The sequence below is a fragment of the Chroicocephalus ridibundus genome, chromosome 6 (genome assembly GCF_963924245.1).
Source record: "Chroicocephalus ridibundus chromosome 6, bChrRid1.1, whole genome shotgun sequence".
In the NCBI taxonomy this organism is placed as follows: domain Eukaryota; kingdom Metazoa; phylum Chordata; class Aves; order Charadriiformes; family Laridae; genus Chroicocephalus; species Chroicocephalus ridibundus.
Window position 1 is genome coordinate 33,183,731 of NC_086289.1, and position 22,743 is coordinate 33,206,473.

The following is a 22,743-nucleotide window of genomic DNA, read 5'->3' on the forward strand; positions in this document are numbered from 1 at the left end:
TTACGAGTGACTCCAAAGGAATCACTGTCACTTTAGAATAGTTAAACAATGCAGATTAACAAAATTAGTCTGCTTTTTGACTACACAATCTAATTGTCTGTACGGCACATGTTTTATGACTAAGTGCTTTTGTAAGCACAAGGACAGACACAAGTCAATGTTCAGATAGATGAATGTGTCTTTTAAGTCAGGACAAGAGCCCAGAACAATAAAAGGCAAAAACTATGCTTTACGTCACCTTTGCAACATTACAATTTTGGACTGCTTTGGGATAAACCAGCTCCAAAAGTTTTACAAATGCAAGTCTACATGGCAGTCAAATAAGCAATAAGAGAGTAGTGCACATACTATCTAGCCTAGCTGCAGAAGCAAAGCATAAAACATATTATCTACACTAGAGACTAATTGGTAATCACGGTAACCAACCTCCAGCTGCCTAGGAGTAGCAATACTTCCACAGCCTTCAAAGTTCCAGGCACTGTGCTAGAAATCTCAACGGAATCTCAGACTGAAAATCTTCAAAAGCGGCATCTCAAGCCATGCAAGCACAAAAGGCTTGAATTCAGGAGCTAGAGCCTAACCCATTTAAGCTGACTGGCTACCCATATGAACTTATAGCGTTTCTAACTGGTTTCAAGTTATGTTTCTACAAATTCAGACATATAATTTCTTAAACAAAATATGCCAAGTCATACAATTACTTGATGCAAAATGTAGCTTTGTATTATTCTGTGATGATAGTTTTGACAGTGTTTTACTGTACCACTACAGACAAAGTGCTCTCAAAAAATATTTGTATTCACCCATTACTGCATTCATATATAGCAAACAGCTGTACAAAATTCCCTATTGATCTCATTAGTTCTCTAACAAACTGTTGCTTCTATTTTCCTGAAGTCTGAAACTTCCCAACTGTGGATATTAATTTATCAGATGTGAAGGAGAGTAATGTAGCCTCCTGTGCAGAAGTGCTAGCCTGGAACATTTACTGTACCAACATCACCAAAATTGGGAACACTGTTACAAAAGATCATTTCGGCTGGGCTATTTTTAACTCCGCTTCGGACTGTGTTTCAGCCTCCCCTGTCTGTGGGATATAATTCCCAGTAGAACACAACACTCTTGTATCAACTACTGATGGGAAGTAAAGCCCACAGGGAACTGGAGGACAAGGAATGTGTTTCAGTCCCAGTGTAGGAACAAACAGACAGAGTATTCCTGCACTGACACATCAGCATCTAAATCGGGTGCATTTCTAGGTAATCTAGGATGCAAGCCTGTAAGTTACCGGCTAATTTCCCTACACATACTTTTAATAATAGTCACTGTATGGACTGCAGATACAATGTGCAGTTGAATATTGTATTATTGTGAAGGCTGCACATGCATAACCACCAATGCCCACAGTAGTTACTCCAGAATAGTTGTTAGCATGACTACGCTTCTGTACATCCCCTTATAAGAAAAAGATAAGAAAACATATATCATTTTCTTGATAACATGCCTTGCAAAACACACAGTCAAGTGATTTGGCTCATTTCAGAAGCCCAAAAACCTCTTGAAAAACTCTATCATAATGTTCATCTCTAACACTATAACACGGCTTATGGCCATAGTTAGTTTTCAGACTTGCTTACTCCTTCTGCAACACCTGGATGAAAACTGTTTTGAGTCCTCCTGAAAAACTAAAGTCGATCTTGAAAATTAAAGAGTTTAAAGACATTTTATATGTTCTAGCAGACCTGTGTAATAAAATGTCTCAATCCTATCTAGCAGAACGTGTGGATATAGAGCACATTTCATTCGCCCTTATGTAGGACTCTGTGTGACGGGTTCTAAAGGTGAGCTTGGGAAAGCAGGGCATGCGGGATTCATTTCACTATGTACAAGTGAGTTTGTCATCACCATATAACATCCGTGGTCAACAACTTTTCAGGAATGTCCAAATGCAATTTTAAGGCATTTTAAATTTCAGTCAATAAATGTGTTAGTAACATAAATACATTTCTTTTGACTTAAAAAATATATTCAGTAACTAAAAACTCAGAAGTTAGTTTGCCTTCGTTGTACAAAGTACTATAGAAAGGAACTCTTAATTTTATAGTTATTGTTTTACAACAGAAAATAGCAGAAGTACAAAAGCCATTTCTCTACTAAAAAGAAATGAAAATTGGCTTTTTTCAAAACACATTCAAGATCAGACTTCTATAAGAAGTTTTGATTCAGAGCACAATAGCAGTCTCATTACTAGTTCATCACCAAACTCTAGAAATCTGTTTGAACTATGCATCCTGTTGGGCAACTTCTATGGTGGGGCAGGAGGGGAGGAAAAAAAAAAAAAAAAAAAAAAAAAAAAAAAAGAAGAGACAGTAAGAGACAAGAGAGAGCAAAAAAGAAATAAGAGTTCAAGTGATAGCTACTCAACTGACCTTTAATATCTGTTCACAGTGTAATACAGAACCATCCAAAAACATGCTACACTAGAAGACATTAAGGCATAACTATTCTTACATTTATGATGCAGTTGTTTCCTCCAGACTAGTTTTGGAAAGGCTACTGACCTAAATACTATGGCACGTTACTATATGATGCATACAATAATTTTAGAAACTGGGTTAAATATTTACCAGGTGATATAGGTCTGCTAGAACTTGGTGAGGGTGTATAAGGGATAGGACTGGACACAGTGCGAGGTCTTAATCCTTGTGCAGACATCTCATTAAAATATCTAACAAAAAAAGGTAAAGAATAATTAGATCAAACCTTTTAAGATGTGCCATGATTTAAATGTTTCACTGTGTTTTTTTCAATTCATGTAAGAATCACACTAGATTAATGGAAGGACCAGTCACCTTTAGGAAGTCATGACAGGAACTCTCATCGCTGCTGAAGGCTGAGATACTGGCTTAACTTTCAATGGAAATAACTGGACCTATCTTAGTCACTTGCAGTTAAAACCATACAAGTTGCATATGATTAGAATAGTACATATTAAGGCCAGAGGTACAAATCATGTCATTCAATCTGACCTATACTATATTCTTGCACTTTACACATCATTTCTACATTGAACTCAATAGCTTGTCTGGCTGGAGTGTATCTTCCAGAAAGGCATTTAGCACTGATCTGAAATCATGAAAAGGAGGAAAAAAAATAAAAAAATCATTAAAGTATTGATAATTTGCTCCAACAGCTGATCAGCCTCACAGTTAAAAACATGCCCTGTTTCCCACTTAAATCGCTCTGGTCTCAATGTTTAGCCATTTGCTCATTGTGTCTTTTGCCACTGGAACAGAGAGACATTTTGAATCCAGGACTTTCTCCCACTAAAGACACTTCTAGGTTGTGTTGCAAGACACCTGCCATATGTCACTGTGATGAACTGAACTGATTAGAACCTCAAGCAAGGCATTTTTCACCACTTGTAATAATTTTAGTGGTATTTATTTGTATTTTACTTACTGAATACAGTGAAGCTTCTTCACAGCCATCAAGTGCTATATGAAAAAGTGCTCCTACTTGCCACTTAGTTTATATCTCAAAAGTGTTTTTACGTATTTTTTCACAGCATTAGGCTGGAAGCTTTCAGGTTGACTTGCTTACGCACTCTCCACCCAGATTTTTCAGTCAATGTCTAGATGAGAGGTTCCCCTGCTCACCTTCTCCTGCACATACGGTTGCAAATGGGTGCACCTGGGTTTATATTATTATATTTAGCTGTGCTTCATTACTGAATACAGCAAAGCAGCAGGCAAAATTATCTACCTAACACCCTTTGACTCTTACTTGTCTCCCCTTCTACCACTGTGCTGCTCAGAAATTCTTAGTAGCTACATTTATTTCTAGATTGCAGGAAAAAAAGCTCACCCCACAACATGGAGCAGAATTAAAAATATTTCTCTTGACTACTTCTAGGTCTGTGAGACAGTTCATAAACCATTTGAAACATGTTTTGATACTGCATCTTATTAACTAGGATATTCAGAGTTACTAAGCCCCAACACCTAACACAGGCAGTACACTGTAGTGATACTAAAGTTGGTTTGAATTTGGGTAGATCAGGGTAATAAAAGTAGCTACAATAGAGAACCACATAAAATTAACTGGCAAGTTAAAGGTTAATTAAATGTAAGTTTTCTTCAGTGGCAAGATTAGCCAAGTTGAACTGACTAGGCTACCTCTGCAACACAACAGTAACTCGTAACACAGATAGTACGTGTATTACAGCAAGGCAGTGGGTTTTGTGAGTTAATATTACTTTATTCTACATAAAGACAATTTTCTGTAAGTTATCCTAGTACCTGGATCAGGTGATACGGAATAGCAGCACACCGTTAGTGTACTTCCTTGTTTCAGTTATTTCCCTACTACTCCAGAGAATAGGATGGAGGATTGAGAAGACAAGGCTATTGCTAAATCAGGAGGAAGAAGTTTTGAGAGAGCTGTGCATTTTGCATTCAGTAAAGCATCTTCATCTATCCCCATCTACAAAAAATAAGTACCACCAGCTAACAGAATGCAACTGAAAAAACCTGGATATCTGATCCATCATCACCATCATTTTTAGGAAGACAATGTAAACTGACAAAAATTTACATTTTAAAGTCATTGCTGCATGTAGTTACACAATTATTTTATCTATACAGTTCTCCTAAGACTAACCACTTTTAATACCTGCTTCATCCTTCCCTTTATTTTGTATTATTTACACTGTAAATACCTGTTTGGGAGCAACTCTGTTATGCCTTTGTAGTACCAAAAAATCAACATGACAATGAAATTTATTGGAAGTACAGAATGGGTAATCCAATTTTCCTGCATTTTATTGATCACCACTACCTACAACTGATTGAGAGAAGAAAATATTAGGATACTCTTACATTATTCACATAGATTTAGATTTTTACTGTATTTCCATTACAATGTAAATATTGGATGAAAAGATTAGGCTAATAAAAATAGATTCAAACACCAGAATCCTGTGTTTCTAACAATTTAATTTATATAGTATTCACTACATCTTAATATCAGATGCTACTACAACATATGTCAGTTGCCTAGTATCTCATTGAAATGAAAACACTACCTTGAACTTTAAGGCTGCTCCTTGAAAACAAAATATCCAGTACTTTGTTTCTGGTAAATTATGGCTTATAACATATATACTGATGACCCAAGAAGAAATATCTCAGTATCTGAAGAATACACAGCACAGGGTAACTTCGCTTTTTTTCTAAAGGACGACTATAAACCCAAAATAATGTAAAACAGTACAACAAAATAATGAGCATTTGATAAGAATTAAGAATGTTTTATTCAAAGTGTACTTTAAAACCTCTTTCAAGATGTAACACTGTCATAGGACTATGACGTGAAAAAATACTAAAAGACGTCATATAAAACCATGAAAAACTCAAGACTATCTGTAAGGTCAGTGCAAGCAATGCAGCTTTCAGTATAGAAAAAAAAAAAATCAGGGATGCTGTGGTTTGGGCATCAAGAACAACCCAACAGTTCTGGAAATGCTTCCTCTCTCTACGGCTTTACACCATATCCTTCAGTATTTGGCTGAACACAGTTTGCTTTCTGCAAAGGACAAATTAGCCCCAAATAAGGATGTTGTTCCTCCATCACAGAATTCCTTGCAGTTAGGGGCAAAACAAAGGTATGAATTATCATGAATCTCAACTCCACAGCCATACTTATTTCAATATACAGTATCAAAACCCTAAACAATCTTCAGATACAAGTATTTTCTTTCTCCCTGTTAAAAGTAATGCAATTTCTACACAAGTTTGATACAATTCTACTGAAGATATTCCTGGACCATGCTGAAATTTGATAAGTATATTAAACCCATATACAGGTTATTTCTATAAATACTTCTCCTACAACATTAAAAAAGAAATATGAGTATTGACTAATAAGCTCAATGCCATTGTATCTGGATTGCTAGAAAATACTAACCTTTCATCGTCCATTTCTAAGCTGGATTCGCTTTCTGACAGTTGCCTGCAGAGCGCTTCCCTACGTTCCATTTCCCTCTGTAATTTTCTTTGAAGTCTCAAGTTTTCTTCTCTCATATGTCGCTCCTCTTCTAAATATTGTGCCATCTTCTCTGAATCTGAAATTCAGAATTTTGTTAAAATTCAGTTTCACAGAGAGGCAAATATGTTGCACCTACTTTTACCCCAGTACTTCAAGAATGAGGGCGTACAAAATGCTCAGGATGGATCACTCAAAATTCTCACCTCTAATTCGTTACTTCAAAACCTAATTCAGAACAGTAGCTACTAAAATGAATTAGTGGTTGACAGCAATTTTGGAAATAAAAGGTAAAAAGCAAAAAAGCTTTAAGTATTTACTTAAATGAATTTGAAAAGAAAGGAAAAAGTAAGGAAGAAAATAATAAAACCAAAACCATAAAGAATAAGTACAATGAATCCTGCTCCATTAAATGATGCTATTCCACATTTACAAAGATTGTATTGCAACACACAGAAAAAAATATTTTAAAGGTATATTTCCATTTCAAAGGAGGAAACACAAAAGAAGTTCTGAAACCCAAACCACTCAAACTCTTGTATCAAATTGCTACCTTACATATACTCTATATCATTCTTTCAATTACACATTTTATAACAGAGATTGGCCAGCAGAACATGGACCAATACTAAAAGCCAACAAGTGGTTTACTCTACAACAAAGGGCGATTTGAGTTTGCAGTTCTAAACAAATTCAGCAAATATCACTTACATGGTCCAGTATCGCAAACTATTTAAGTGAGAAAATCAAACTATGGAAAGCTACGAAGCATTTTGACATTATTTAAATAAAATGGAACACACGATGAGGACTTACGACACAATGCATTTTGCAAGTTTTTCCAATATTTGATCAAGTTTACAGTTAATTCCTCAATATTAAAAAAAATATTACAGTCCATCATGCTTTGTGATCACTTTGTTATGCAGCACCCTTCAAATCAAAAGACTATTCCTGTTTGAGAAGACTATTTCCAAACTATCAACAATACATGATTTATGTCTCTTCTCTGGAAATACCACTTCTAAATGTAACAGTATCACTTATTTAAAACTATTATTATACGAAAATAGTTCCTAGCCTAGAAGTAAGTGCTTCAGGAATACGAAATGTAATACTAATATCAGAATTGAGTAAGCATATTTTATTAATTATTTAGGAATAATACCAGAGGTTCTCTAATGACCACGTACTGCAAACAACAAACTGGAAACTGTATTTCAGTTTCATCTTCTGCTTGCAGGCTAGCACACCCACCATTTCTGTCAGTATTGCTATTCATATTGCAGCTCTGTTTAATCTGTTCACAAAGAGAAAGAGTACATTTAAACCTAGCTCTTATTTTTAATGAGAATTTGACTTTAAATGCTTCTAAATGTTTGGTCTAAATCCCAAAAATGCAAAAATAAACCACTTAAAATAATAAAGAATACTTGAAATGAAATTGGTACAAAGCAAGGCCTTTAAATCTAAGGCCTTGCTCTTGTTCTGAGGTTCAGTAAGTGAAGGCTGCAGTGCAGAACTGGCAAGTACAAAGATTAGCACTCCTTATCTTCTTTTAACTGACACAAATTATTAATACCACAAACTCGTGCAGAAGCCCTCTGCAAAAGAGCACTCTCCCATCATCTCTAAGGAAGGCTGCTGACTCTGGTAAGCTATTTCTCTAAACGGGGATTGAAATATTCCAGTTATCCTGCCAAGACCAGCACACCAGAGGGAGAGAATGCTAGCTGTTACTATTTTTGAGTAATTCTTAATTTATAACAAGACTCTTACACGCAGGCCATAAATATGTTTTGAAAAATCTACATGTTGAAATACTTCTAAGTCTCTGAAAAAAGAAGAAAAGATAGAAACATTTTTTCCGGCCCAAAATAATAAATATTTGTTGATTCTTCCAGGCATCCTTCTTGTAAAGCTAAAAAAACCCAAGCTGCAGTATAAATACAACAACGAGCAATAATTCTGCAATTATGAAAATATTTTGACCCCAAATTTTTTTTTTCCACTTCTACCTTAAATTCAAACTCATGAAAGTATATATAAAAATTTGATATTACACAAACTTAAAAAAAATTAAAACAAGTTGTTTACTCACGCTGTAACTGTGCAGCCCTCAGTTGTTTCTTTAACCTCTCCACTTCGTTCTTTAAAAATCTGATATGTCTCATCATATTTTCTGGAGAATCTATCTCCATTGATATGTCTCTGGGTGATGGTGGAGCAGATACTGGCTGGTCTAGTTTCTCCTGCAAAATTCTGTATGACAAATAGTTCAAATTTTACCTTCAATTCTAATGAAAAGAAAACCCCTTAAATCCTCCAGAAAGCCACTGCAAGGATTCTGACAGGTATGTAACATTTACTTTAACTATTGGTTTTAGTGAGAGAATTTTGGGAGGACTTACAATGCCTTCTTTTTTAACTCAAAATAAAAAAAAGTAAAATTTGTTGTCCAAGCATGGATGGATTTTCTAAAATATTCAGACATTTGACGCTCCCAAATATTTCTGCACACAGATCAGGAAAAACAGATTCTGAACTACATATAGTTACCTCAGTTTTATACTCAAATGCTACTTATTCCAGAAAATAATTTCTAAGGAAATTAATTTAATCTCTTATGAATTTTTGCATTTATGTTCTTAGGGGAAGAACACATATTTCAAGATGAAAATATGAGCAACGCGTGCCTATGGCGAAACAAAAGCTTTTCTGTGTTTTACGATTACCAGAAGAGAAAATTTCACAGTGATTTTCTGAAGCATAGTCAAATAGTTTCCCCTTTTTTTAAAGAAAAAAAAAAAATCTCCAAACCAAAAGGCACTGCATATAGTCAAGGTTTCAAATACCACAAATAACTGTAAATTTAGGAGTAATGAACTTCTCTTATAATGAAATAAGCATATGGTAGATATTAAATGTTCTAAATGATTATTTTTGGAGTTAACATAAGAAGTATTTTTCAGCCTGAAAGCACAAAATTGTTCTTCACTAGAAACGTGTTGACTGGCCAGATCCAACTCTGCCCTGGAGAGCAGGGACAGCACTATGCAAGCACCACTCTTTGCGTGACCCAGTATTCACACGTACCATACAAAGTGGTCCTAAACCATGGTCTGACTGCATGGTGGCTCCTCATAAGAAGGCACACAGCCTGAGATAAATGAAACCAAAAATGGTTTGGCTTAAAGAAGACTTTAAATCTAAGACACACAGAACTCTGACCAAAGGCTCGATTAGCTATGGATTTACCACCGCTGAATATCACATGTTGCTCTTCAGAGCACCTTCCACACAGCAGGGCTCTGTAAAATAAAACTACAAAACCTGCAGTTCACCTAGGCTTAGGTGTGTTCTGAGCCCCCAGTCAAGATCCACAGAGTCATAACTCTGTGAGTAACATAACTAACATAACTGTCCTTAAACATGTAGAAGAAAAATAAGGTATTAATAATCTCTTCTCCCCTACCTGCTCCAAAACCAGAGTTCTTATATATGGCATTAAAGAGAGAATTGCTTTAATTTATATTTTTAGCTTTCCCAGGAATATAAAGTCTCACTGTCTTAACTTCTATGGAAGCAGCAGCAGGAAGTCTCAGTGACATAAGTGCACACCACTGAGAAAAGGCTGAAGTTTTCTTCAAGCCAACAGGGAAAAAACAAGAGCTTCTCATATAACAAATACACTGAAATACTGCGTTACTTTCTCTGGGCCATGAATATAAAGCTGACCCTGAGCCAGAAGCCTGAAGAAGAGTCTATCAGCAGCTAAAAAAAATCAGCAAATTCCTTCAAGCTTTCCCAGGTCATTTCTTACACTATTTAGTTACATCTACTTTAAGCAATCAAGGATCTGGCATCATGCAAACAAGCAGCTTTACAACTGCTTTAACTTCCAGGTTTTCATAGATTAAACGACTCTCATGGGACAGAGATGAACACATTTAATCCAGAACGTTACGTATTAAATGACATCTCTCCCACAGTAACAAATGCATTGCAACAAGACAAACCGTTTTTCTGCTTCAAGCTTATCCATCCTCTTCCAGAGACGATTCACTAGCGCTTCTTGTTCTTGTTCCAAAGTATTTTCAAGGTCAATCTTCTCACGTCTTAGCTGGAGAGGAAAATCAATCAATGCAAATGACGGAAATACATTTTTTTGCAAGGAACTCTCATTAGGAAAGATCTTTGCTATAACGTCACCATTTTAAATGATGCTGTATGACAGCAAGGAGAAAGTGAAGAGACAAAAATCAGACACAACGCACTGGTCACACAGATCATGAAAAATCAAGAGATTCAGGAGCTGCATGGCTGTCATCTCCTTAATGGAAATTCTTCTCACAGAACCTGTCTCTGGACAATAAGAAGGAGCTTGAAACCTGGACACGCTGTCACTGATGACATGACAAGCCTATTCAAAGACAAGCCTATTCCACATGTCTCTGAATTTCAAACTGAATTTACAGTCTACAGCACCAACATTTATTCTTTTGAAAAATTTTAGACTTTTTTTAGTGGAAGAATCACAGTTAAGTAAGCCAGAAATGGAAGAGAAGACATATTTGCCTTTTGTTAGATAAAGGAGTGACATAACAAAAACAGTAAAGAAAAAATTAAGTTAACTGCCTTAAGTGTTACTGTATCAACCCTTACTAGCAGAAACAAATGTATTTCTATTTTAGCAAAGACCTTATAAAAGTAAATGCTTAACTTGACATTATTCCCATTCACTTACTGTGTGAACAAATATTTTTGATTCTGCTATAAGCTAATAAAAGCCTATATAATGTAGAACCACATATGAAGAAATCAATTATTAGTATTTTAGTACAAATACAATGTAAATATTATTAAGAATATGCTAGAATACTAAGAGGCGCAGCTGATCTTACTCAGTCACACTGGCAGCTGAACTCCAGAAGTGAGCAATAATGAAACACGTGGGAATAGACCAACCCCTTTACAGGTGGAAAATAGCACGGAGGTATTTTTCCCCAGACAAGCCTTAGTTAACGCTAACCACTTTCCTGACGGGCAAATAATCCCACATTACAAAATGGAAAGACTGAAAACAGATTAAGTGATTTCCTTGCACGTTTACTGTGTCACTGGGCCAAGTGCTATTGCAGCTTCTAAATCTGTGCTAACCACTGAATTAATATTGAGATACCCAAACAAAATATAAACTCATGCACTGCAGGTAATAGTGCAAGTTTAATGAATGTACAACTTTCTTCTTTAAAGCTTAGAGGAATTAGTTACTGGAAATAAAAATAAACATACTTTGATGAGTAACAGGGAACACAATTAGAAAAAGAAACACTGTTTAGTAAATCTTTCCATGTCTGAGTTTCCAGATACACATTAACAGTTGAGGGAACTCTACTCCTCAAGAAAAGAGAAGTGAGGAGCAACGTGCTTCAGCCTCACACCAGGGATGAGGATTTGGATCCTGACTGACACCGTGTTCCCCACACCAGCAGGAGCTGGAGCGATACAAAGGCAAAGGGCTCAGCCCTGGAGAGACAGGGCGCTCTGCCTTAGGGCACTGATCGTTAGCCAGTTTGGCTTGGGGCTGGCAACATTCAGAGGGAAGAAAGTACACAAAATGCTACTTCTGCAGCAATGTTTTTTGTATCACTTCAATGCAGCGTGGTTTAGACTTGCCTGCTCTGATGTAGTCTTTTTACAACTACGTTACTGATCCAGCACCAAACAAACCCACAAAAACATACTGGTGAAAATAAATCTATTTCATTTAATGGTAGGAAGCAGAGCGCACCAGAATTTGAAGACAAAAGTGAATTATTTATAACCTTGGATGTAAAAAATCTATGATGACATTTAGCATTACAGCAACCATCACCAAGGCAGCGGAGTCCATTAATTAGAAATCTGCATGTAGGTGAACATGCACAATGGCAAAGTCAAATCATCAGCAACGATATACAAATGAGCCTTGTGTTGTGCCCTGAAGGCTAACAGACATGCTCTGATGAAACACCAAAGAAACTGGGTTGTAAAAGAGATCTAAACCTCCACATTTCCAGCAATATGAAAACACACTAGAAACAAGTGTGTCTTCCTTTCCTGATCTTGAGTGTTGTCCCAATTCCTCCAAGTGTCAGGATATCAAAGCTTTGAGGATCAAAACCTTGAACTGAACCTACAGTAGAAGTGACTGCAACATCCTGACCAGAGCTGTGAATTCAGAGTCTTGGTGTATTTGTTTTGTACTAGGTAATTTCAGGAGTACTTTGAAATGTAGTCTAGCTCTAGTCAATGAATTTGTTCAGAATGTGACACTATTCTGAACTAAAATAAACAGGATGGGATTATATCTCAAGACCAAACCAGTAGCTCTGTCAATACCAGTGGCATCTACATAGGTTCCGAGTTACATTCCAATCAAACATCACTTAATTTTTACCATCACAACAGGGAAACGAGGAAGTACAACAAAGGAAAATTACCTTTTAACCTTCCTCACCATCCAACTGTGTTTCTCCTCCTCTCTCTCTTTCATGCATACACTTACTTTGCTTCAAATGCAGCTAAAATATCCATTGTTTGTGTATTTCTGGATGACCACTTCTTCAGTCTTCTTGCCAACTTACTAACAAGCACAACTGTTCTCTCCTAAAATGGAGATCTTCCAAATCAATGAAAGTGGAATATGATCTCTGCCTAAGCCCACTATCCCAAATTTCACTTCTGTGCTTTTCATCTGCCCCTCCCCTTTTGTAGCTTTAATTCTTTGCTGCTCTCCAAAAATATCTTTCCACAAGAAACATGGAAGCCAACGTGGCTTCACTAAAGGCAAATCATGTCTGACAAGTTTGGTGGTCTTCTACAGTGGGGTTAGAGCATTGGTGGATAAGCCTGTATTTATGCTTGAGATTGCCCCGACCGAGGTGCAGGACCTTGCACTTGGCCTAGTCGAACTTCATGAGATTGGCACGGGCCCACCTCTCAAGCCTGTTCAGGTCCCTCTGGATGGCATCCCTTTCCTCCAGTGTGTTGACCGCACCACACAGCTTGGTGTCATCAGCAAACTTGTTGAGGGTGCACTTAATCCCACTGTAAACAAGGCCAAGTGCAATGTCCTGCACATGGGTAAAGCCAATCTCAAGCACAAATCCAGAGCGGGCAGAGAACGGATTGAGAGCAGCCCTGAGGAGGAGGACTTGGGGGTTTTGGTTGGCAAGAAGCTCAATGTGACCTGGCAATGTGCACTTGCAGCCCATAAAGCCAACCATGTCCTGGGCTACATCAAAAGAAGCGTGGCCAGCAGGTTGAGGGAGGTGATTCTGGCCCTCTACTCTGCTCTGGTGAGACCCCTGCTGGAGTCCTGTGTCCAGCTCTGGGGCCCTCAGCACAGGAAAGACATAGACCTGTTGGAGCAGGTCCAGAGGAAGGCCATGAACATGATCAGAGGGATGGAGCACCTCTCCCATAAAGGCAGGCTGAGAGAGTTGCGGTTGTTCAGCCTGGAGAAGAAAAGGCTCCAGGGAGACCTTGTAGCAGCCTTCCAGCACGTAAAGGGGGCCTACAGGAGAGAGGGGCAGGGGGGTTGGATCTAAATGATCTTTAAGGTCCCTTCCAACTCAAATCATTCTATGATTTTACATATTTCATGTTCTTCTCCTTTCAAAGAAGCAGACATGGGGGATGATTATTAGCAGTTTAGTTCTTCTTTCTTGTCTCCTAACTGCTGTAACAGCAAGACTACACAAACTTGGCCTCTGTAGAACAAAACTGACAGCTATTTATTTCCTGTCAAACCACTGAACTATAACACAGAACATTATTACTCATTTTAACTGAGACATTCCGTTAATGAAATAGTCACATGTTGTAAATTTATTCACCATTAGCCTTCAGAGAAGAATGATCTGCCACTTCATGTTGACTTAACAAAATTAAGTGAGGTGATATTTGAACCCTAAGACCCAACTTAATTTTTTATTTAGGATTAATGTTCTATGCAACCATCACTGCTACAAACTGGCTACCTACCAATCACCTGTGGCATAAGCAGCTCAGATGAGAGAAAGCAACAGAGGAAGGACACAAAGCATAGAGAATTTGTGTTCAATATTTTAAAAATAATAGTTTGGTGAACATATGTTGTAACTATCTGCTCACTGATTACAGTGATAGATCTAGTAATGCAGCCCTAGATAATGTTCAAAGCATCGTTGAAGTACTCTTTCTAAGCCCTGTTTAACAGGTCTCCCAAAGGTTATGCTGAAGCGTCATGGCAATCTCTCTTCCTTAATTCCCTATGTGTATAGTAACAGCAACATTGCTCTGCTCACAACTTTTGGTTGCTTCTTGCTAGGTACAGCACATGCCCCAAAGGCCATTGCTTCAGCTGGTTAATTAGCACAAAAAGCTTCTTTTTTTTAAAATTTGTGTAAGAGAAAAAAGTACGCTGAAGTTCAAAGTAACTTGATATTTACCATACCTTACTGTAAGAGGAAACAAAGGTATACACTGCATTACATACAAATACATATGGAATTCCAAGACTGACAGCTAAATTTAACATCTTCATAAAGTAAGTTTTCAAGATCAGATATTTGGGAGAAAGACCTTTAAGCACCTGTGCTTTTTGAACAATTTATCACTGATTTTCAAATGTAGCAACAAGTTTCAAATTTTAAGATTTCCCAAGTCTGCCTGCACAGAACAATGATACAAAAATAAGTACCACTAAGATTTCAGCTGTGGCTCATGCTAACATTTCAAAGACTAAAACAGGTTAATATGTACACTTACTTTGCATTTTGATTAAGTGGCCGCCACCACCACCTTGTGGCTAAGAGAGTTATTTCAATCTCATGTTAATTTCCAAGCTGGGTAAGGATTTGCTGGCAGCTACATCTTCCTACCTTTCTATTTTTCAATTTGTTCCATAGATCTCTCCATAAATAATGTCAGCATAAGAATCAAGAAAACCCATTTCATCATTAAGAGAGCCATTAATTTATCCACGATGTCAATAGAAATAGGAGAGTCATACAAAACTGGTAGAAATTCAGATTACCAGGAACAAAGAAGTCCCACATCTGATAACAGGAAAAAAAAAAAAATCACAGAAATAATGTACTATATTTATACTACCCAAATTATTGGACTTCCACAAGCCAGAAAACATGAAGTTCTTTAACGAGCTTATATGTTTCATTAGTTTGCCTTTTAAGTCAAAAGGACTCCTACTAATGCCACTGAGATGCTTTGACACACATGCCTAAAATTAGACATAAAAGCAGTCCCAACGTCTAGACTTCCAGTGGAAACATGACCAAAACAAGTGGTGTTTTATCCCTGTAATCTTCATAACTGTCTAGGGAGAAAGGGAGTTGGATGTAGCAGAATCTCAGATCTTTTTAAATATACACAGAGCTGACATCTCACAGTTCGAGTCCTGTACTACCCAAGCTGCCACAAAAAGGTGACCTAGAGCACAATTAGACCACATACATATTGTTTACTGTTGTGCTTAACCGCTATCAGAAGTGACAGTCTTTCTCACTAGCAGCATGAGACTGGAAGCTAATGAAGAGCAACAAGAAGCATTACTCACAAAGAAGTTCTGTTTGCAAAACTCACAGCTGTCCAGCAGACATGAAGGCCTACAGTAAGGCTACTAAAAGTTATAATGGCCATGAAAAAAACATTAATCAAAGTTTCTCATAATAAATTATGTTAATGATCTATGGCTTTGAAAGTCAAACTGACTTTTCTATATTCTTGATATTGCCCAGTTTCTCATATACTTAAAAAATTAAGTCAAATCTAACACAAAACAAGTATTTATTTTTTCAGAATTCCTTGTTTTACGGTCATGTCATTCTGAAAGTTACCTGCTCCAGGGTCAGCTGCTTCGAAATTGTATCATTTTCCAGTTTTTTAATCTTCTTCATCAGTTTGTTCACTTGAAATTCCTGTTCCTGCTCTAAATGCTGCTCCAGTTCAGCCTTCTCATGCTGCAGCTAAAAATTTAGGAGACATGGGAATATTTTAAACACACAAAGTATGAAACATTACGCACCTTTTATATGTTTATTTACATGTTTATTCTTACTGCACACTAAGTTCTCTACTGATAATTCTTCTCAAAAGACTTCAAACCCACCCAACAGCCCTTCAAAAAGCAACATTTTAAACTGTGTTCCATTTACAAAGCAGATGGAAGTAAAATACATTTCCAAATATTTAATAAAGTCAAATCAAAATAGATACATTATATATAACATATAAAATAATTACAGACATTTCAGAAGTCCAAAATCTACCATAATGTTCACAAAAGCATTAATTTTAATCTAAATTTAATCTAAATCTTAATCTCAAAAGCACCCAAAGCATAAAATGCAGGTCTTAGCACTTCCTTCTCCCAGGCAGCTGAAAGCTTAAGATCATGACTGAAGTCATACTACTGAAATTGCTGTACAGAAGATAGTAAAAAAAACCCCAAAACATCTAATTTCTATTTCTATGCTATCAAGAATCAAAATCCAGCAGGTCGAGGGAGGTGATTCTCCCCCTCTACTCCACTCTTGTGAGACCCCACCGGGAGTACTGCGTCCAATTCTGGAGCCCCTACTACAAGAAAGATATGGACATGCTGGAACGTGTCCAGAGAAGGGCCATGAGGACGATCAGAGGGGTGGAGCACCTCTCCTATGAGGACAGACTAAGAGAGTTGGGGTTGTTCAGTCTGGAGAAAAGAAGGCTCCGAGGAGACCTTATAGTGGCCTACCACTATCTTAAGGGGGCCTACAAGAAAGCTGGTGAGGGACTTCTTAGGATATCAGGTAATGTAGGACCAGAGGGAATGCATCAAAACTAGAGATGGGTCGATTCAGACTGGACGTTAGGAAGAAGTTCTTCACCATGAGGGTGGTGAGACACTGGAACAGGTTGCCCAGAAAGGTGGTGGATGCCCCATCCCGGACGCGTTCAAGGCCAGGCTGGATGGGGCTCTGAGCAACCTGATCTAGTGGGAGGTGTCCCTGCCCATGGCATGGGGGTTGGAACTAGATGATTTTTAAGGTCCCTTCCAACCCTGACAATTCTATGATTCTATGGTAAAAGATTTTGATGACATAAAATCACTGGTTATTTCAAATCAATGTTACAAATTTTCCTGACACTCAAGGGAAATTTTTTTTTCAGTTAATATTTCCAATGAAAAACATCTTTTACTCTCAAAGCTCTCAAGCAGATGGAAACAAATCCCCCCAGCCCCCATTTTAATATAAACTACGGCTTGGAGTAGAGCTGCTTCTAATATTAAAGTCAAAATCGCTATGGAATTGCTCTGAGACAGGGATCCGAGTCTTCCTGTGGATAAAACAGTGAGACTGGCACCATGGTACGAATGCATGAATTTGACTTAGAGAAAAGCAAATGTCACCAAAAGACAATGGTGTAATTACACTGTTCTCTGGCTATCCACTGAAAATTGCAGGCCCTTTTTTCCACCTGCTTATTTTCTACTCTGTTCTTCAGACTATCACAAAGCAATACATAAGATCACAGTGTTTAAATGTGCGAGGAAAATCTGAGGAAATGGAGAGGCACCTCACAGTCACAGACACAAGTCGAGATTGCTGGATATTCACAGTGAAGAAATACACACTGATTTTAAAACAAGCTAAAATTGCTCGTTCATTAATTTGATTCCTTTTGCTGCTATTTAGAGACAAAATGGTCTGTGAAGTGCAGCCTGGCAGAGATCTCAGAGCAGAAAGGCTTGTGTGGAGAGAGCGCTAGGCAGGCTGGGAATACACATATGGGAGAAGTTTGCAGTTTAACCATGTTTTCAGTGCTCATCAATTTCAAGATTTTATTTTTCACAAATTAGAATAAACTCCAGAATAGTAATTAAAAATTAAATTAGATTTATTCCCCTCACTTACTAAATTACAGTCTATCTTCTAAAACCCCTGACACTCACGGAAATTCCCATACACTTGAGGAAGCCACCTAGATTCCTAGAAGATAATCACTGAGACTATCAGGGCAGCTCTTGATCAAATGGTTAAGAAGTTTTGTTAAACCACCTAGTTGGAAATAAATCCACTTCATTTCTTGTGTGAGAATATGCAGGGCTGCTAAGTGAGATTTTCATTAGAAGAAAAATTTATATTCATACTTTTAAATCAAATTACTGTTTGTGTTGCTTGATAATCAAAAATATGAAGTTTCTTACTTCAGTATTGGAGTTAAGCTTGGTTGGAAAAAAACAGGTTTAATATGAAAAGGACATTATTTAGTCTTACAACTCCGTAAGTCCCTCTCCTGTCCTTCCCCATCCCTACACAGCAGCTACAGTTTAAGACTGAAGACAGCCAAAGAGCCCAAGGAGCAGACAGCACACGGGTTACCACCTAGCACAAGGTACATCAATCTTCATTTTGCTTCATTAAAAAAAGCTAGATGCTTTTTTTTTCACCTAACTAAAAACTGAGACCAAAGCCAGTTGCTGTAATCAGCTTATATTTAGTTAGCAAATTAAACTGTGCAAAAAGGCACATATCCAGGACCTCTTACTCAGCCTAAAGCCAGATACTGCCAGATGTGTGCTTGGGGACTGCTGGCATTTGCGGACAGCCCAGCAGGTCAGGCAGATTGTACAGTTGAATGAAGGCACCTCAAACTAAGTTAACAACAAATACTATTTCTTGCTCTTGTGTGCTTCATGCAAATGCAACGACTGCATTATTTAAAGCAAATTGAGCTGCAATAGCACAATCTTGCTTGTCAAATCATTCCTTTTAAAGCTGGCTGGAATTTCCATCACACAGGAACTGATGAGGCTTACTCATTAGATCTGTAACTGCCATGTACGACCTACTAAACCCTACCTTAGGAGTGTGAACATACTGCAGCCAAAGGACCATTCCAGCTGATCAGAAAGCAAGTGAAACCAGGAGAGATTCTATTACAGGAATATCTTCTATTCTGATTTTAACATAAATACACCAGAAATCAAAGTGACTGGGAATAAAAAGAAACCCACAAACATTTTCCCCACAAGTACTAAAAGGGATTGTAAAATGAAAGCCCTCTCAGACACCCTGATGAACCTACTTTACTGTGCTACTCCCTTCCACCCTTTCAGCTTCATTAATCAAAGTGGGAGAAAAACACTAATAACACACCCCAAAATACATATTAATGGTGTTTGTCACTGATAATTGGGTAAAATATTTTTTCCCTTTTATTGGCTTTGATCACAAAAGCAAACCCAAACAAACAGAAACCACTCAATGCTGAAACCCAAACACTGAAAAACAGAATTGCTAACATGGAGAAAATATCCACTGGTAAAAACACTGGTGGATAGCGTTTATTTTACTTAGTAAAGTAAGAGAGTATTTTCAAACTGTTTTATTATATGCAATTATACTAACAACTTTTTACAAATACACCTACGACTGCCAGGGAAGGAGAAGGAAAAAAATGTATTAGAACGTGTCACCTTGATGACAATGTCTTATAGACCTTGAATTGCATATGAAAACTGTAGGAAAGAGACTGGGGAAATTTTCAGCTACATATGATCAGAGATGGGTTCAGTGCAACAAAGACAGTGAATATTTTAAAGTGAGAATGGGGCTATCAAATACAAAGCTTAGCAGCAGAAAGAGCGCATGTGTTAGTTCAGGTAAATCCTAGACAACTACAGTAATATCTTTCTCACTCTACAAGGTAAGTTTCCTGATACAATGTAGGACTGCATTTACCTTACTTCCTTACTGCACTGGCTTATTCTGGGACAGCGGAAAGTGTTTCTATAAAATAATGGAGCTGATGGATGAAGGGGAGTAGCACAGTTCATCAGGATGTCTGAGAGGGCTTAAAAAAAAAAAAAACCACCAACCCTCATTCATCCCCCAGACTATGACCTTGCACACTGTACTGAACAGCCTATTTTTAGTACTCTAGCCCTCAAAAGTTGTCCAATTCCTCCTTTGCTGCATCCTGAAAGTCCTATTTATTAACAAATGTGTATCAGCAATTTGCCTCCTCTTTATGTCCAGATGTTCATCAAATAAATAATAGATGAGCTGACTGTTTATTCCGCACAATCACATTTGCATCCTTGAGCTGATGCATCGTATTTTGGAGAGTAGGAAGTGTAATGGCTTGTGTTTACAGACTTAAAATTTTTGAAAGAATTGTCAAGAATCAGATTTGCATGAGAAACTGTTCTGTGTAGCCTCCCAATTACTTAATCTGCCTGACTACACATTATACTGTTATCTTGGTATGTTGTAACATTTTACTTTCAAGGACGGATACTTGGACCAATCTGCACTTCCAAAAATACAAGGGTATTGAAAAAAAAAAATATCCATATTTGATTTTGAAAAGGACTGTTGCACAATTTACAGAATAACTGACTTTGTAAGTTCAAACAATATTAAAAAATAATTACTCTTTTGAGCAGCCTTGTTTCACAGAAGATAAATTTTCAAGATTTACTACTTTAAATTTCAAAACAGTAACTCAACAAGTCCATGTCCAAGAACAGATCCTGCATCAAAACACTTCTAATGATACTCTGCAAAATATTACTACCATTCTATAATGACGAGGGATCGATGTTCCAAACTTTACAGAGACTTAGTCAAAGTACATGGGAAATTTTAGTGAGCATATATAAAGCTTGTAAGAACTTTATCAGGAATGTGTGTGATGAAAGGCTTTTGTTTACGCCAAAACCTCTGTTGAGATGCATGTGCTCCTTCATCTCTGCAGCATTCAGCGTAGAAAATTAAAAATTATGCCAAACAAAGGAAATTTAACTAGTAAAAGAGTACATTTATGCACTGGGCTTGTAGAGGCAGTAAAAGGTAATGCCACACACTTATAAACAGGTATTATCAAGCAACGGTATGGCACCAGAAAGCCTGGCAACAGGAAGACAGTATTATTCCAGTGAAAACACCTTCTTTTATTTGCTACTCTGTGTGTTTAGAATCAGTTTGGCACTGATGTGCCACACAGTACAATGTTTTAAAATTAATTTCTTACAATATTGAAAACCTAATGTAACTCTGTTTTAGAATGGTAATGCACATCATGCTGAACTGGGAAATTCTTGTTCGGCTGTTAGCGAGGAGCGCAGCAGCTCGTGCTCTGGCAGACAGCTTTCACATTTAAAATGTTTTAACATTCTGGAAGCTCATTCCAGATGCCACTCAATGCAATGCATAAGCCCCTACAACTGTGACAAACAAAGGTTTGACAAAGCAAAAAACACACGGGTTGTATGAAAAAAATCCCCGTGCTAGGTGGCTTTCAACTGAATAATACGGGAGTAATTTTGACACAGCCACGGACTAGTAAATACTTGAAAAATTAAAAGACTACAAATCCTATGCAGTTTACCAGAAGTACACCCCTACCTCTGGTTCCAAAAGGCAAAGTCTTAGACAAAACAGATACACATGCATTATTTTTCCCCTTTAGTCATACAAAAAGTAGGAAGACATTTGATGCACAATGTCTGACAGCATGAATTTTGAAAGCCTAGTTCTAGGTCAGACCAACTGTGCCTGGCAACCACAGAGATTAAGAGTTTAACCCCAAATAGCAAAGAATAGTGGAGCAACCAATTACTGACCACACTTCCACTGGAGACTACTGTATTTCTGTACATCTGGGATGATGACTATTTAAGTCATCATCCAAAGTCTGCATCTAATTTAGCTAGAATTGTCTCCAGAGCAAAGATACCAAAAATAGAAGTGGGCATTTATCAATTCATTATTAGCCTTATAACTGCCTCATCAGTCTTGCACCCTGTAATCAAGACAGAATTGCTAAATTCTAGTAGGTAGTGTTATGTATTGGCACTCATAAATCTCAGGAAATAAAAAAAAATAAGTTACAATTATCTCAGCTTTCTGTGTCTGAAAAACATTAGTTAGGAACTCAGCACTACACCTGTGTAATGGGAAGAGTATCCCAAACTAGAAAAGATATTTTAATAAATAGTACGTATTAGCTTGTGATGTGTGCTAATAATGTCCTCCTTTCCACAAAATGAGTTTATTTGTAATATCAGAAGTTTCTCTTCTCAGATTTTTTTACCTGGCAGTCTACATGGGTATAGTTTCCAGGATTCGTAATTGAAAAATTGTAATTTCCAAACAACAGTTAAGCTCGTAGAAAACAAAAATCAACGTCAATATTATTTGCAGTTCTTTGCTACTTTGGAAAATAGCCTGGAACTCACCAATATTCTAATATCAGCTTACTAAATCCATGATCGCTATAGAGATAGAAGATTATTTTTGTGGAAACATACTTTAATATTCAAATGTTTCCTAATTCTACAGGTAAGCTCTTTAGGGGAAGGGATCATTTCCTTTGCATAATTTATAAGCTGCTGACCATGTTGCTAGTGTTTAGGAGAATATATGAAGATGCATTTTTTTGCATTTCACAGCAAGTTTATCACATCAAAGACACAATCAAGCCATGAAATGAGATCTGCATTCAGCATACACACAAACAGAATAATAGTTTTAGTATTAAGCTGTTTGCTTTAAAACAAAAAAACAAGTCCTTCACCTGTACTGCAAGTCTTGAGCCACTGTAGATGTACGAATAGTCATCCAGATGTATGGACTGCAAAACCTGCTGACCAGGCAGATT

General features: G+C 37.2%; 1 protein-coding gene across 6 annotated transcripts in view; it reads right to left on the reverse strand.

The window, feature by feature from the left end:
- The window catches only part of CCDC6 (coiled-coil domain containing 6), a 56,586-nt gene that overhangs the window by 9,639 nt on the left and 24,204 nt on the right, over positions 1–22,743 (reverse strand). For all 6 annotated transcript variants that reach the window (XR_010071535.1, XR_010071534.1, XR_010071532.1 and 3 more), the window contains exons 3-7: positions 15,930–16,058; positions 10,065–10,168; positions 8,147–8,307; positions 5,968–6,124; positions 2,628–2,728 (exon numbers count right to left, since the gene is read on the reverse strand). Coding sequence is in view for 1 of the 6 variants with exons in the window: in XM_063338060.1 (XP_063194130.1) it covers positions 2,628–2,728; positions 5,968–6,124; positions 8,147–8,307; positions 10,065–10,168; positions 15,930–16,058 (652 nt within the window). In the remaining 5 variants the exon portion in view is untranslated. The remainder of the gene's footprint in view (positions 1–2,627; positions 2,729–5,967; positions 6,125–8,146; positions 8,308–10,064; positions 10,169–15,929; positions 16,059–22,743) is intronic.